General features: G+C 29.6%; 2 protein-coding genes across 2 annotated transcripts in view; both read left to right on the forward strand.

Moving 5' to 3' along the window:
- Positions 1-16,300, forward strand: part of LOC126760257 (uncharacterized) — a 460,595-nt gene that overhangs the window by 230,649 nt on the left and 213,646 nt on the right. The gene's annotated exons all lie outside the window — the stretch shown is intronic.
- On the forward strand, positions 13,780-14,645 carry LOC126760260 (uncharacterized). Its single transcript, XM_050475755.1, has 2 exons — positions 13,780-14,126; positions 14,185-14,645. Exons 1-2 carry the CDS (start codon positions 13,795-13,797, stop codon positions 14,207-14,209), a joined length of 357 nt encoding a protein of 118 aa, XP_050331712.1. The 5' UTR covers positions 13,780-13,794; the 3' UTR covers positions 14,210-14,645.

Here is a 16,300-nt window from a genome sequence, read left to right on the forward strand (position 1 = left end):
CGGCGCTGGTGGACGTAACGGCGCTTCATAAGGCTACGGCCGCAACATCCGCCAAGGATGGTCGCAGTGTTGCGATTTCCGCGACGACAATATGAGAGCAGGCGCAAAACAATTATAATAGCAAAAACAACAACAACCGAGTTGAGCAACAGTCAACATAAGTTTTAATGATGACAGTTTTAATTGCGCGCATGATGAGCGCGTCGAGGACTGCCGAGTGCCATGCCACATGCGTCCACAACACAAATACACAAACCCTTGTGCAGCGCGCTGTTTGGGTCCGCCGCGAGGTCAGCAGCGTGCGTGCGCAAAAGTTGCGAAGGAAAGCATACTTGCAGGCGCTTAATAATTAAACTTCCCGATTTGTTTACGCGTCGCGTGAATATGCGCTATCCACCAGCATGCAACAACAACACCAAACGAATAAATAAAAATAAAATGAAGAAAACCAAACAGAACGCAGTCTGTAAAATAATTACAATAATGGCAACTGCAATTGCAATAACAATTACACACTGCAACAATGCCGGCAGTTCAAAGGCAACAACACCAAAAAAATGTCAGCAAATGGCGACTACGACAATTAACAAAAGTTTTTCAATTAAAAACAGCTGAGACAACGCCGAAATGGCCATTCCGAAGCGATAAAGTGATTAAAATGAGTTGCTGTGCAATGTATATGCGGTGCATCGTGTTTGAGTGAGAGTGTGAGCCAAAGGACAAATAAAAGATGGCGGCGTGCAGATGATGATGAGGGAAATTCAGAGTTATGGGATTGAATAAAAGCAATTAAAAGTGTTAAGTGAATGGTAATGCGCATAAAAGTGAAATTGCGCTGCGAAGATACTCGCGGCAAATAATGCACTCAAAAGACACTCAATATTGCAGTGATTGCTTTTACAGATTTCAGCTGAAGTAAATGTAGTGAAAAGGTGGAAAAGGGAAAAATAGGTCAACGGTATGAAACGAATTAAAGAAATCAAAAGGTTAAAGCAGTAATTTCTGTTAGAAAAAATCAAAGAAAATTAATGTTTTTAAGAAAAATTTGAAATATGAAGACTAATAACTTATTTTTTGTTCAATATTTAATTCACTCAAAAAAGCACTCAAATATTTTATTATTAGGTTTTAATTTTCTTAATCACAACGTCAAGTTCAATTAGAAAGTGTAGTATAAATATTAACGTTGAAAATTGGTCGCTCAAAATTCTACTCAGCAGCAAAAAAAATATAAATATAAAAATGTCGTAAAAATTCTTCTCGAAATTATAAATGAAGCATTGTATTACTTTTCAGAGCTTACTCAAAAAGCACTCAATAATGTACTCAATCGTTAGTTAACGGTAAATATTAATTTCAATAAAAATTTGCTTTTGATTCAGGTACATTCAATTTAATACTCTGAAAATGCAATAAATTTTAACTTTCTTATACGCTGTAAAATAACTCACTCAAAATTTCACTCAGCAAGAAAAACTAAAAAAATTTCTAATAAAAACCTTCTCAAATATTAGAAATTAACCATTTGCCATACACACTAAAAATTTTACTCAAAATTTAATATAAAAATAAAAATCTTGCAAAAATTTGTTCAAAACTATTAAGTGATCAACACAGAAAAATCACTCGATGATCTACTGAATTAGTGAACGGTATTTTTCGTTTTTTTTTTTCATTTAATAAGTATTTCATGTATTTCCATTATATAAAAATGCACTCAAATTTTCACTTAGTAGGGAAAGTCAAAATAACATGGAAAGCAACAGTAAAAATGTAAAATAGCTACTTAAGTGTCTATAATTAGTGGTATAGTTTAGTTACAAAATTTACTCAAAAAGTTACTCAACACTCCGAAGTATTTTCCAAAATTTCTTTCAGTAAAAGTAAAAACAGAGTAAAAACGAGTCAAGGGAGATAATTAAGCCATTTTATTCCTCCTTTTCTAATTTATTCTAAAGCCACTCAATAATCTACTCAGTCGTTGGTTAATGGTAAATAGTTTTTCCATTTAAAAAATTGTCCACGCATTAAATTTGTATGTATTTTAATGTATATGTCTGGCATTCAATAAAAAACTCACTCATAATTTCACTCAGCAAGTAGAGTCAAAATAGCATTTAAACCTCTAGATAAAGTAATAGTAAAATGGCACATTGAGATATTTATAGTCCATAAGGCAAGGTTTTTGAAATGTTACAAAATTAACTCGAAAAGAAACTCAAAGCAAATGAGTATTTCATGTGTTTGTTAGAAAACAAAATTTCAGTGGGGGGCTCAACTCTTTCATGGTAAAAGAGTTGAACCATATGAAGAAGTCATTATAATAGCAATATGCCACAACAACAGCCTCTTCAAAGCACTCAACCGCGTAAAATCGCGCCTAATACATGCTCAAAGCCTTGAGTGGCTTTCAACATTAGCCGTTATTCATACTCCCGCTGTGCAGTCACTGATAGCACCATGCGGTCGGCAGACAGTCACAACAGCGCTTTCAACCTCTAAGTGCATTGTCGTCCATTAGCCGGCGTCGCCGCCACACAATGGCACTTCAACGCGGAATGAGACACTCAAAACAAAAGTTCGAGTGGCGGTTCACTTCTCGTAATTGGCAGGGTAATCACATGAGGCAAGGTAAATCGTGGGCCGTGGACAACGGGAGCGTTGTGTTGCAGCCACAACAGCAATAAAGTGAGTTGTTGCATTAGAGTTGTTGACTGCCGCAGCTGCTGTGGCTGCCTTCCGCCTCTTCTAGTTAGACAAACTGCAGCAGCTTTATGCACATGTGTCTGGTGATAGACCTGGTTTGTAGTTGAAAAGTTTTCGCGGTAAATAAAATAACTGAAATGCCGCGTTTAAGGGAAGACAAGTGCATGCCACTCAATTATGAGTGCAGTTAGTGGGGGGAAACACTCATTTGTTTACGCTTTTGTTTTATCTAATGTTTTGGTGCGCTGGCGTTGTTGGTGGGTGGAGAAAAAAGTTGTGCTGGGTTGGAAAGCGCGCACATTTGTTGGCAGTCAAGCCGACAAGCCACAAACCGACAAAACTGCAAGCTTCTTCACTCAATTAATACTTTGATAATTGCATCTGTTGCGCAGTTGAAAGATTGTTGTTGCATGAGCACACATATGTCTGCTGAAACTTAGTGTCTACACATGCATACAGTTATGTGCATATTTTTTGGATCCTTCTAAATTCACTAACTGCATTAAGACTCACTCAATCACTCATTCTCTTTCTTTGCCGTCTTTTTCGGCAATGTAATTGATTTATTTGCAGTAAAAACCACTTTTTGTAAAAGAAACTGCTTTCACGTGGTGGAGTTAGAGTTTTCAAAATTCAAAAAGTTATTATTTTTTAATTAAAGTAAAAATAAAAAATATTTTTTTTTAATAAAGTAAAAATAAAAATTAATTTTTCTAATTAAAAATTATTATTTTTTTAATGAAAGTAAAAGTAAAAGTTAATTTTTTTTAACTTAAGTAAAAGTAAAGATAATTTTTTTTATTAAACTAAAAATAAAAATTAATTTTTTTAATTTAATCAAAAATAAAAATTATTATTTTTTAACTAAACTAAAAGTAAAAATTAATTTTTTTAATTAAAGAAAGTTATTTTTTTTAATTTTATAATTTTTTAATTATTCGCCAAAGTTGGCAATATGGCTTACTGTATTTTTCATTTTATTATCCACTCTTTCGTAAAACAGTAAATGCCTAAAACAAACGAAAAAACATACAACATTGCCGCTCACAAAAGCGTTCTTTTTTCGTGAACTCTCCGACGGAACACAAGCTCGACTTCTACCTCATTCACACACATATCCATAAAGCATAAACGAAGAAATCAACAAAACTAATTAAATTACTTTCGACTAAGGTATTATGGCACCATATCTGTGGTGTCTGATTCTTATGGTTAGCATCGTGGCGCTTGTCTATCTCAGGGACTGTTTGGCGGCAGTGTTCTTCACCTACCGAGCACGGATGATACGTCCCGAATATGTTAGATAAGTGCTATAAGCGCTTGCCGGGCGTTAGCCCCACTTGTGTGTTTTGTTGTATTTGTATCTACTATCTATTGTAAACATAAAGGTCCGGCAATGTTTCCCCAAGCGCACGGGGCATTGGCAGTGGACCACTAGTGAGACATTCGAAATAAAGTCTGCACACAAAATTGTGATGCATTGACCAAAAAAGTGTTTCGGAGTTTTATTTAAAGTATTTTTAATTTATTAAATTTAAATACTGGTTATATACCACCAGATTTTGGGATCGTGAATACCCTTATTGAAGACTTGTTTTGTCATTATAGTTCAAGCAACGGTTCTTAGCTTTGCGCGTTCTATAAATTATATATTAACTCGTTGCTTCTCTTTTTCGCTCTCTCTCCCTCTCGCGAACTTTCTCTCTTGGTCTCTTGTCCGCAAAATCAACTCCGACTTTTTTTGCTTCTTCTCAACTAAAAACGAGAATCATAAAAAGGTCATCAAGAAGTGCAGTTTCATAGAAGTAGTTTCCTCTATAAAAGTTTCTTAAAAATAATTGCGGAGAAAAACTTGTGATCATGAAGATTCTTTATATGCTATATCCGTTCTTCGGCATATTTATATTATTCATAGTTTTCGTTGTGTGTGCATACAATCTTATACGAAATCCGCATCGTTTCGCTGATGAAGAGGAGAGTAATGTCACTCAATATGAACTGGCTGAATTGCCACCGCTATTAGAAGAGTGCGAGGCTGAAAGGGAGGCGGAGATTGAGGATGAGCTGGAAGCCGCGGCTAGGAGACAGGCTCAGCAGGAGAGGGAAAGATTGGTGACGGTAGAGATACATAATGAGCTTAGCGGATAGTAGTTTACTGTTATTGAAAACCACAGAGTTGCAACTAGCAAAATGACAAGCTTAATGGCAATTAAGTTTAAAGTTTTAAGCTCTCAATTACGTTTGAAAGTATTTTGACGCAAAATATATGACTTTTATGGGCTACTTAGATATATTTTTAGAAATTATAAAATAGTCAACAATTTTAAGTTTTATAAAATTTTAGAGAATGAAAACAGCTTTGAGCTTTCATGTTTCTAGCGAAAACTTTAAAGCTCTTTTTAAATATTTTAAACAAATATAAAAATTTTATTTCTTATGACTAAGATTGTGAATTGTGCTTTTATAATCTATATTAATTTGTAAATTATAAAATTGTGCTTAATATAACGCCTAAGTTTGTTTAAGTAAACTGTTTTGTCTTAATTAATTAAGAACTTCCAATTTTACTTAATAAATTTTCTTAATATACACTATAAATATTTTTTATTTAAAAAATTAATTTTAATTACTTTGACTAAATTAAATAAATTCAAAATTAAAGAGAAACACAATTTTTCAAAATTAATTTAATTAAAATTAATAAAAACAATTAAGAATTTACAAAATTGTCATTATCTTTCTAAAAATTAAATTAAATTTAAAAAGCTTAACAAAAAATGGTTTTCAAACTTAAACACAAAAATATTTTAATATTTCATTAAATTAAATAACATAATTTACTTAAATTTTAATTAACTTAATTTGGAGCAATAATTAATTATCAAATAAATTTAATTAATGTGCAAATTATTTTAAATTAAAAATAACTTAAATTAATTTATGTCCTCAAATATTATTTTGATAAAGTAAATTAACTATAATTATTTCAAAATTAAAAAAAAAAAAACGCTTTTTTTAATCAAAAATTTAATTTTGAATATATTTTTCAAAAAAATTAATTAAATTAATTTAAAATTAAAAATTTAGGAAAGTAACAATGAACGTAATATTGTTTTGTTAAAAATTTAATTTTTATTATTTTTGTTTGATTAAAATTAATTGAAAACTTAAAAAAAATAATCACAATAGTAAATTTTTCCTAAATTAAATTAACGAAAATTACTCACATGTAATTTTTTTCCTAAATTAAATTAACTAAAATTAATTGAAAATAAAAAAATTAAAATGTGTTAAAAAAATTAGAATTTAATTTTTATTATTTATTATTATTAAATTAAAATTAATTGAATATAAAAGGAAACAAAAATAGGCAATTTAAAAATTAATTTTTTAAAAGAAAATTCAGAGTATTTTTCTCTAAATTAAAATAATTAAAATTAATTGAAAACTTAAAAAACAATTTTTTATCACAAACATAATTTTGAATAGTTTTTTCCAAATTAAATTAAATTAATTTAAATTTAAAAATAAGTAAAATTGGCATGAAGCGCAGAGTTGACGAATTAAAATTAATCAAAAATTGTAACTTTATTTTTTTCACAAAAGTAATTTTTAATAGTTTTTAAATTAAATTAATTAAAATTAATTGGAAAAAAAAGGTTATAATTAGAGCTACTTAACTAAACTCTTTGACATAAAATTTAATTGACTTAATTTAATTAATTTACAATTAAATTGGCCTAGTAAGTAGATTATTTTAAATTAAAATTAAAAGCGCCTATAAATATAATTTTTTAATTAAAAAAATAATTTTTTTATTATTGTTAATTTTTTTACACAAAATCTTTTATTTATATTTTGTTAAAAAAAAAACACCAGTCTGGCCACTTCTTCACTAACTTTCCATGGAAAACTGTTTAACAACGTTTCCACAGGTCATAGAAAGGTCGCGACTAGTATAGTTAAGTCAACTACTTCAATAAAAAATTTCGAAAAATCGCACGCAAATTAAAAGTCTCTACTTGGAAACCGAGTCCCAACAATAATTATTCAAAATGTCGATGGATACTAATTTTATGATTGCTTACGTATTTATTTTCTTAAGTGGTATAGTTTGTTTGTTCATGGCCTGCATTTATCGAAGAGCCGAACCCCGGAAACGAGGCGACAGGCGCAGAAGACGCTTCGGACTGCGATTCTGGCGTTCAAAGGCCAACAACCGATATCAGTGGGCGGATAGCGCGGATGAGGCGGCGAGACTAAGCAAATTAACACCTAGTTCGGAGCCGGACTTAGAGTTACTCAATTTGTACCTGAAAGAGCCCGTAAAATTGACCGAGGAAGAAAAGCGCAGATCAAAGGTGACGGAGGCTGCAATACAAGCCGAAAAGGAGTTAATCTCCCAGCGAAAAGCGATGCGCGATGCACCGTCCACTTCGAAACATTACACCATACGCGACAAAAAGAATGAACCAAAGCCACATTTAGAGATACAAGTAGAGCCAGTAATAGAACAGGCAAGAAGACGACATAGCATGGAGTTAAATGTAAAGCCAGCATCTAAAGCACCTAAAGGAGGTAAAGTGAAATTCCAGAAGAAATTTACAACGCGAGCTCAGCGCAGAAGAGATACAGACATTGAGCTTAGGGGCGATACTATTGAAGTAGTTGATGACAAAGATTTCGGAGAACATATTGTTTAGCGCAATGGACGAGGAGCTGCTTAAAACTATTTGTAATATGTATTTTCTTATAAGAAAACTGTAAATTTGTTCGTTAAATTCATAGAAAAAAGTCAGACAAGAGAGGACAATAAAACGTACTGTTTTAAAACAACAATGTTCGCTTAAGAAGCTGGCTTTTGTCTTTTGGGCGATTGACCTATCAGCGTTTTTGTTGTCCACTCACATGAAATGCGCAATAGAGTACCGTTTTTTGCATCTGTCTTCTTCGCCTTTCTTCTTTTAGCTAAGGTACGTTAGCATATGTGGGTTACTTTTCCTCATGAGTGTGAGTAATAGTTTACTGACTCTGATATTTTAGGTTTTTGGCATTTAGAGGATTGGTCAGAGGTTAATTCTAACAGGGATCCAACTTGGTCATTAGAATACCGATTCGTAGTGGTCCAAAAGCTTCAAACGAATACGTCCATAAGAATCTTTATGACAGTTGCGTCTGCGCGAGCTTTGTCTTGCATATTTCGAAAGGTTGTTGATTGGATCTTGGTTTCATGTTACTTGGGATCTCTCTGTAAGCCTTCGAAAATCTTCTTTGGGTATTTTCGCACTTTTTCGCTCATTTTTATTATTGTAACAGCATAAACCATATCCAAAATATTTTTGAGGAATGCTGCTGAGAAGAGAGGCCCGAGAGGAAGTTTGCTTAAATCCGAGGAGATTGAGGGCCGTAATTATGAAGCCACCAAGTCAAACTTGTTTTGCGTGACTTTTAGGATGCATCTGAAAAAGCTGTTAGTAGGTTCGATCAAAGCCCTTAGATATTGTGTTCCAAGCAGGGATTAGGCCCTATGGGTAGTATGAGTGAAACTCAACTCTATGAAATGTCAAATATATCGGAAGAAGTGCGTGTGGTATATTTGTTGTAGGTATACCCTCGAACCATCCATATTAATATTGTTTTGGTAGCGACAGAAAAAATTTCTGAAGTAGTTTCGAGGAATGGTGCCGAGTTGACAGTTCTTGACCGGATAAAAACCCTTGTCGTTCCCTTTCCTGGGCCGATCCGACTGTCTGTGAATGGTAATCTAAAACTTGCTGATCCAAACGAGGTTAGATCTCCGAAAAAAACACCCATTGGCCAGATAAAATCCGGGTTAATTCCCTTAACGTAGGACTCGTAGTCGTGCAAATTGGTCTAGGAATGGTGTTCAAGGCCGCTTACTTTAAATGCAATAGCCATTAATGAGAACTTTTAATAAATTAGACTGTCTAAAATTTATTTGAAAGTGCAATGCCACTTTTTTGTACAATTTTTATTTGAAATTTTTAAAATTAAAAAAAAATATCTTCATCTGTTAACCTTGTTGCTAAGATTTTGACATGCTGTCAAGTGTCAAAAAAGGCGCGAAATGGTATTGAAGATGCGAGCAAACGGTCTTTTCGAGGCGGCAGCAGCTTCTATACAGACCTAAAAGTTCCAAAAAAATTCCGAATTTGGAATAATTCACGGCGAATAATGACTTTTGACGAATTTGTGGAGTTCTATTTGATCTGGATTTTTATAGCAGCCGTTATGATGGCAGGAATCGTACTATATCTCTATCGCATAATGTCTCAATATCGCGAAATAGAGCAAATAAATGGCGTGGGTATGCGGGCCTTGAACGATGGCATACGCAGAAACCGTGACTCCGTTTAAGGATTCCAGCCAGCCAGCCATCTACCGAAGTTGTGCTCAACCATTGCCTGTAACCAATACTCATATCCAACCACACCATATCAACTAAGTATAACATATCAGCACGGGGGTGCGAAAATCATGATATAGATTTAGTTTTTACTTAACGTTCTACTTTATTTATATTCACCATATACTTTCATTTGTATATCATAAGTAAAGTATTGATATTTATTTTTCTGACAATGACACATCGGTCGGCATAAGCCCTTCTTGACACACACACCTACCAGTTAAGGCTGTACTTTTGTAAACTATATTCATTTGTAATTTATAAAATGTACTCGATTTTATAATTTAAGTGATAAATGGTTTTTGTACACTCTTATAAGTATTAATTATGTTCGACATTTTCGTTATTGTACTGTCTTACCACCACAAATGTCCATATCATGTAAAATTGAGAGCACAAACTTCGCATTGTAGTTGGCGGCATATCGCCCATATATTCAATAAAACATTGAATCAACAGAGCATTGAGAAATTAAAACAATTTGTTTAAATGAAATCTAGGGAAATTTCCGATATTGTGAAAAAATAGATATTTTTTTAAGAGAATGAAATTGCTCATTTTTTTTCAAGATTTTTTGAAAATACCTAATTTTGGATGTGGGTTTTTTCCAATTTTTGTATAAAAATAATATAATTTAATTTAAATATTTTTTAATCATATTTTTTTCGAAAATTTTTTTCTGATATTTTTTAATAAAAATTTTTTTATTCAAATAACAATTCAATTCTTAAATAACACATTTTTTTAATAAAAATTTTGTATCGACTAGATATTTATCAATATTGTTTGCCAATATATACTTTTGATAATTTTTATCGGGATATTTTTTTAATAAAAAACTTTTTTGTAGTATTTTTTTAATGAAAATTTTTTATCGATATATTTCTTCATAAACATTTTTTATAGGGTTGTTTTTTCAATGAAATTATTTTGTAGAGTTTTTAAGAAAAAAATATATCGTTTAAAAAAAATTTATAATGCAATTAAAAATAAAAATATTTGTAGAAATATTTTTTATACAATTTTTTTATCGAGCAATTGTTTATTAAAATTTGTTTATCGAGGAGTTTTTTAATAAAATTTGTATTTATATATTGCTTTAATAAAAATGTTTGTATATAGATACATTTAATAAAAAATTTAAAAAAAATTAAATAATTGGTTTAATAAAAAAATGTTTTTTCTTAAACAATTTTTTATTGCCGTATTTTCTTAACAAATATTTTTATCGTGATTTTTTTCAATAAAATTTTTTATCGATACATTTTTTTTAATAATTTTTTTTATCGTGATATATTTTAATAAAATTTTTTATCTCGATATATTTTCTTCATCAAAAAATTATTTTAATACAATTTTTTGTGTAGAAATTGGTATATACAAATTTTTTATCGAGATATTTATTTATTAGTTATTTTTTTCGAAAATTTTTTTAATACAATTTTTTTTCAGATGTTTGGTTAACTGAAAATTTGTAAATGAGATATTTTTTTAATAAACTTTCTTCAAGCAATTGTTTTTAACAAAATTTTCTATCAATATATTCTTTTAAATTATGTTATCGAAAATTTTTTTATCGCTTTATTTTTCCGAAAAACTAAAAATCTTTGTTTTTCATACAAAATTTGCGTAGACCTCTTTTTATAATAAAAGATTTTATGGAGTAATTTTTAACACAAATTTTATATCGAGATATTTTTTAAATAAAAATTTTTTAAAGAGCTTTTAAGCTCAAAAAAAAAAAAACAATTACAGACGTGCAATTTCAGTAACATTTTTTATCGAGGCATATTTGTACTAAATATTAAAAAATGTATCGACAATTTTTTTTTAGTAAAAATTACTTTATTTTCTTAATAAAAAATATTTTATCGGCATAGCTTTTTAAAAAGAAATTCTACCGAAAAAATTTTTTATCGAATTTATCGACAAATTTTTTAGTAAAAATTGTTTATTGTTTTATTTTTTTCATAAAAAATTTTCTATCGGCATAGCTGTTTAAAAAAACTTTTGTCGAAAGCTTTCTTGATAAATTTTTTGTCAAACATTTTTCAAATCAATTTGGAAATTTCAATTTTTCTATATACAAAATCAAACTTTCAATTAGAGGAACCACAAAATGATTTTTAACAAAAATTTCTAAATACATTTTGAAAACGTTTTTTACTAAACATTTTAAAGCTAAAAAATTTTAAAATTTGTTTACAAAAAGTTTCTTGAGTTTAAATCGGGAAAAATAAATTTGGAAAAATATATTTTTTCTGATTTTTTATAAAACAATTTTAAAATTTTCGAGAAAAAAAAATGAATCCAAATAATTTTTTTTTTAACTTTCAGTTTCAATATTTTTGAGGATTTCAGAAACAAAAATTTTGGAAACAGAATTGGGGATAATATATTTCAGAATTTTTTATTTTAAGTGTTTTCAATTTTTTTTCGAAGATATTATAAGTGTTTTATGAGAAAAATCACTTTTTTTAAATTTTTTTTTAAATTTAATTAAGATTATTACCAAAAATTTTTAAACAAAATAATTTTTTGATATATTTGCACTTAATTTGTATCTAAAATTTTTATAAATTATTAAAAAGTAAATTTTTAATAAAACAAAAACCGAAACTTTATGACCAAAAATTTCAAAATATATATATTTTTATTCTTCACTTAAATGCACCTTCTTAAACACCTGGCAACTTTGTCGCATATTATTCGATGAGCAACGAAATATCCGCTAATTTGCAGTAAACAGAAAGTGAACACAAAGCAAGAGTATCAAAGAAAATGTTCATAAGATAAAATCAAAAATAATTGTAAATCTTCTTATAAAAAAAACATAAAACTTTCTGTTAACGCAAAGGACAAACAAATCTAGTATGCTACTTGACACGCCCCTTTTCATCATTTTAGGATTTCTTATGCTTTGTTTAAGCGCGCTGTTCTACGCGTACATCTACAACAAGTGTGAAGTGTATCGGAGACGCGAGACGCGGTTTCATCCAGTGAATGGTGTGGGAATGCGCGCACTGCAGGCCACCGCCAGAGAGGTGGAGGTGGCCGAGGTGGCTGAGGAAAGGCAGGATGGAGATTAAATAATATATGGTTGAAGCTTGTAGAAAGACGTAGGTGTTTCTTAAATGTAACTGTTTTGTGACTTAAATGATTTTGAAATATATATAGACTTAAATATTAAAATAAAGATCTATAATTAAGTGATTAATCATAACATACCCGAATAAGGATTATTATGTAGGTAGTATTGCTAAAACTGTCAGGAAACCTCCTATGTCAATGCAACAAACTTTCAATCTAAACCGATCCTCTATTGGGTTAGATTCGGTCGTAGAGTTGATCCAAAAACGTTGGATCTGACTTAGATCTATATTCGTTCTTTGTATTTCCCATAAACTGGATCAGCAGATGATCAAAGATCGTCTAACCGTTTTAAGCTTACCACAAATTTAGTAAGGGTACTTATCATTCCCAGCAACAGCTGATCAAACCGATCCCATATCTGCACAACCGGAACGGTCACGGAGCAGCTGGCTTGCTGGTTTTTAGATTTTTTTCTTGGTAACTCACATATAACGTTAGAAATACTTCGTTAAACTTTTGGAACTTTTTTCGATCTCATTGATTACGTTTTTTTTATGCTAATAATTCGTAGAAATCATATCTGCCAGCTTCGATTAAGCTTTATTGTACGTAAGAGCTTTCATTACTCTCCTCTATGTTAGAGGCCTGTCAAGCAATATGAGCGAAATCTTAGAATTACCTTTCAACATTTCTAAATACCATCAAAAGTTCACTCTTACTGAGCTACAAGATAGAAGACTTGTATTCTTTATATCCGAAAAAGCTTTAAAGCCACTTGTTATTGAAAGTTTGTGAAATTAATTTTACCTAGTCTTTCAGAAAAATAACACTTTCTTTAACGTCTAATTATAGAGCATTGAACCTCTGTATTAAGCTATAATTATGTTAGTTGAAAATCCGAAACGAGCTTTAGTGGTTCAAGAATTTTTGAAAGCTCGTGAAAGTTTTTGTCTTAATGCGAAATGATGGATTTTACAACAATGTTCACTTTTAAGCATTTATTATTTGAAAATCCAAACCGAGCTTTTGTGGTCAAGAAGCTTTGAAAGCTTGTGAAGTTTATGTCTTCAAGCAAAAGGATGGATATTACAACTATCCTCACCTCTAAGCATTAATTATTTGAAAATCCGAAACGAGCTTTTGTTTTTGAAAAGCTCCGAAAGCTTGTGAAAGTTTATGTCTTCAAGCGAAACGATGGATTTTCCTCACTTCTAAGCTTTTGTGTTCGAAAAGCTCTGAAATCTTGTGAAAGTTATTGCCTTAAATAACGATGATTTTGAACATTCTTCGCGTTGATCTTTGTTTATGCTGGGAGTAGAATCTGATATTTGAATCGGTACTAAGTATCAGTTTCCTAAAGAACTTTCCGTAATACTTTACTTCGAATATATCAGCTTTTTTATGTACTTTTTTAGCCTTTTCTCCACTTCTTTTGCCGAATGCGGTAAATTGGCAACTCTGTTCTCTTTTTGGCGCAGTTAAAATTGCAAAGAGAGAATCCTAACGGGAATGCGCATTATGCGAATGCATTTGAAAAGCAAACAAGGCCAAAACAGGATTCAAACATGTATTTTGGTTATGAATATCTATTCTTTCTGACATTCCCTCTGCTGATGATAACATTCGTTTGGTTTCTGTGGTCGGAAGGTAGTGATGATACAGTTGCTGTTGGTGTTGGTGGCGTCGGGGGCACGCATTCAAGTGGTGACGTAATCTTGGAATTTGATGAGTTTTCCGATAGTGAAGAGGACAGTGACGACGATATTGATGAATATTATGTCGAAGATGGTGATTTATTTGTCAACGTCGAGGACCCATTCGAGTTCGAACTGCCCGAGATACAGTTCCGGCGGGAGCGGGATCAAGCTGATCTGCAGCTTTATAAATTAACATGGAGGCAGGGTTAAAAGTAAACGTTTAACTGAACTTTTATTAATAATTCTTCTCACTAATAGGCTTTGTGCTGCCAATTTCTCATAAACAATCACACATACATACAAACATACACAACAATGGGTGGCAACTGAGTGTGTTGAGTTCTGCGCGCGATTTGCCAGTTTTCGTTTACACACACACAGTTTAACGAATGCTGAATGCAGTTTTATTTGAATATTTTCTTTAATTCCCACCATTTTAAAAAATTCATGTTGTTTCTTGGGAAATTTTTTTAAATTTTATTTTAGTCTCGCACAATTTTTTTATGAATTAAAAATTTTAAATGAAAAATATTTTCAAAAAATGTGATTATAAAAAATATTTCCAAAACTTTAATGATTTAATTTTTTTATGTGTATTTTATTAAAAAAAAGTTTGCCTATTTTACATTTAATTATTATTACTGAAAAAAGTATTTAAAAAAATGTGTTTTATAAAAAATATTTCCAAAAATTTTGTGTCGTCAAAAAAAAATTTCAAAACTAAAGTACTTTTTAAATTCAAAATTAAAAGATTCTTAAAACTTTGTCTATTATTAAAGAAAAAAGGGTTTGGAGAAATGTGTTTTATAAAAATATTTTGGAAAACTCCAAATTAATTTTTCAAAATAATTTTGTAATTTTAGATAAGCATTATTTTGTTCTTAATTTTATGCTTTATATTTAGTATTTGTCTATTTGTACTGAAAAAAGTATTTTGAAAAATGTGTTTCAAAAAGTGTTTCCAAAAATTGGAGTGCCGCAAAAAAAGTTTTCAAAACCAAACTATTTTTTTAAAGCAAATTTTCAAAAATTCTAATTTTTCTGAATTTATTTACGATTCACGAAAAATGATTGAAAAGGTATTTGAAAAAATGTGTTTTATAAAAAATATTTCCAAAATTTGAGTGTCAACAAAAAAATTTTTTTACTTTTTAACTTTTATCTGTTATATATAAAAAAAATTATTTGAAAAAATGTGTTTTTGGAAATTAAAATTTAGATTTTCTTTTAAAATTTCAAAAATATTTTTAAATTAAAAAAAATGTTGCTCCCTGTAATTTGTATGCTTCATATTTTGCAATTTAAACTTATTTTTAAAAGTTTTTTTTATTTTTAAAATTTTCGTTGCTTCATATTTTGATTTTTCTTTTTAATATTAAAGTTTGATGTCAAATTTTCAGATTTCGTAATGTTTTTTTTTTGGAAAATTTATTATTTTTTGTGTTTTATAAAAAATATTTCCAAGAATTAGTATTACCAAAACAAATTTCAAAAAAAAAAAAAAAAATTAAATGCAATTTTCAAAAAAAAATTATAAACTGTAGTGTGAATACATTTTCCCAGATTTTTCGGAAAAATATTAGCGTTAACAAAAATTATTAAAAAAAATTACAAAATATTTATTTTTGTGCAATAAAATTGTTTCAAAAATAATGCTTTTTAAAGATATTAGAAATATTTATAAATTATATTTTTTAAAGATTTTTATTTTGAATTACTCCTCTTGAGCGAACTGCGAAAAAAATTAAGATCTTATTCAGAATTTTTGGCTTTTTCCTGAACGTGAAATACTCGTAAAAAGTTTTGAAATTTTGAATGATATTTTAATTATTTCCTTAAAACTATAAGTTTTTTTTCAAGTTTTCTTAAGACAAGTAATTCAGCTTTTTTATTTTTTTAAATTTACATATTTAAGTGCCAGTGAAAATTTCATTGCCTTTGCTTAGCACTGCTTCAAACAAACGTAATATTATTTTGACTTATTTCTTGTAATTTTTTTTTCAGAAAACTATAAGTTTTGAACTTTTGTTTTCAGAAAACTGTGTATCTTTTCAAATTTTCCAAAAAAAAACTACAAAAATACAATTTAAAAGCACATTGGAAATTTTTTAAATTATTTTTTTGTTAGAAAAAATATTTTATTAAGAAATTTCTCTTCTTGCTTTTGTTGTTCGGAAAATTTCAAACCGTTTACAGTTTCAAAACGAAAAGATGAAGTAAGAAATAGCTTAAAATTTTGTTACAAAAATGCTTTGGAAAATAATTTTTAAAAATATATTTTTTTTGTAAATAATATTGGGAATGTACATATATGTGATAATAGTTTTTTTTTAGTGTTTTGATGTGATGATTGTGTATCTTAATTTGGAAATTA

Source organism: Bactrocera neohumeralis, chromosome 5 (genome assembly GCF_024586455.1).
Source record: "Bactrocera neohumeralis isolate Rockhampton chromosome 5, APGP_CSIRO_Bneo_wtdbg2-racon-allhic-juicebox.fasta_v2, whole genome shotgun sequence".
Taxonomy (NCBI): domain Eukaryota; kingdom Metazoa; phylum Arthropoda; class Insecta; order Diptera; family Tephritidae; genus Bactrocera; species Bactrocera neohumeralis.

Coding starts and splice junctions, on each gene's coding strand:
- LOC126760260 (XM_050475755.1), top strand. CDS start 13,795: ATGTATTTTGGTTATGAATATCTATTCTTTCTGACATTCCCTCTGCTG. Junction 14,127..14,184: donor CTTTATAAATTAACATGGAG/GCAGGGTTAAAA, acceptor TCTCACTAATAG/GCTTTGTGCTGCCAATTTCT.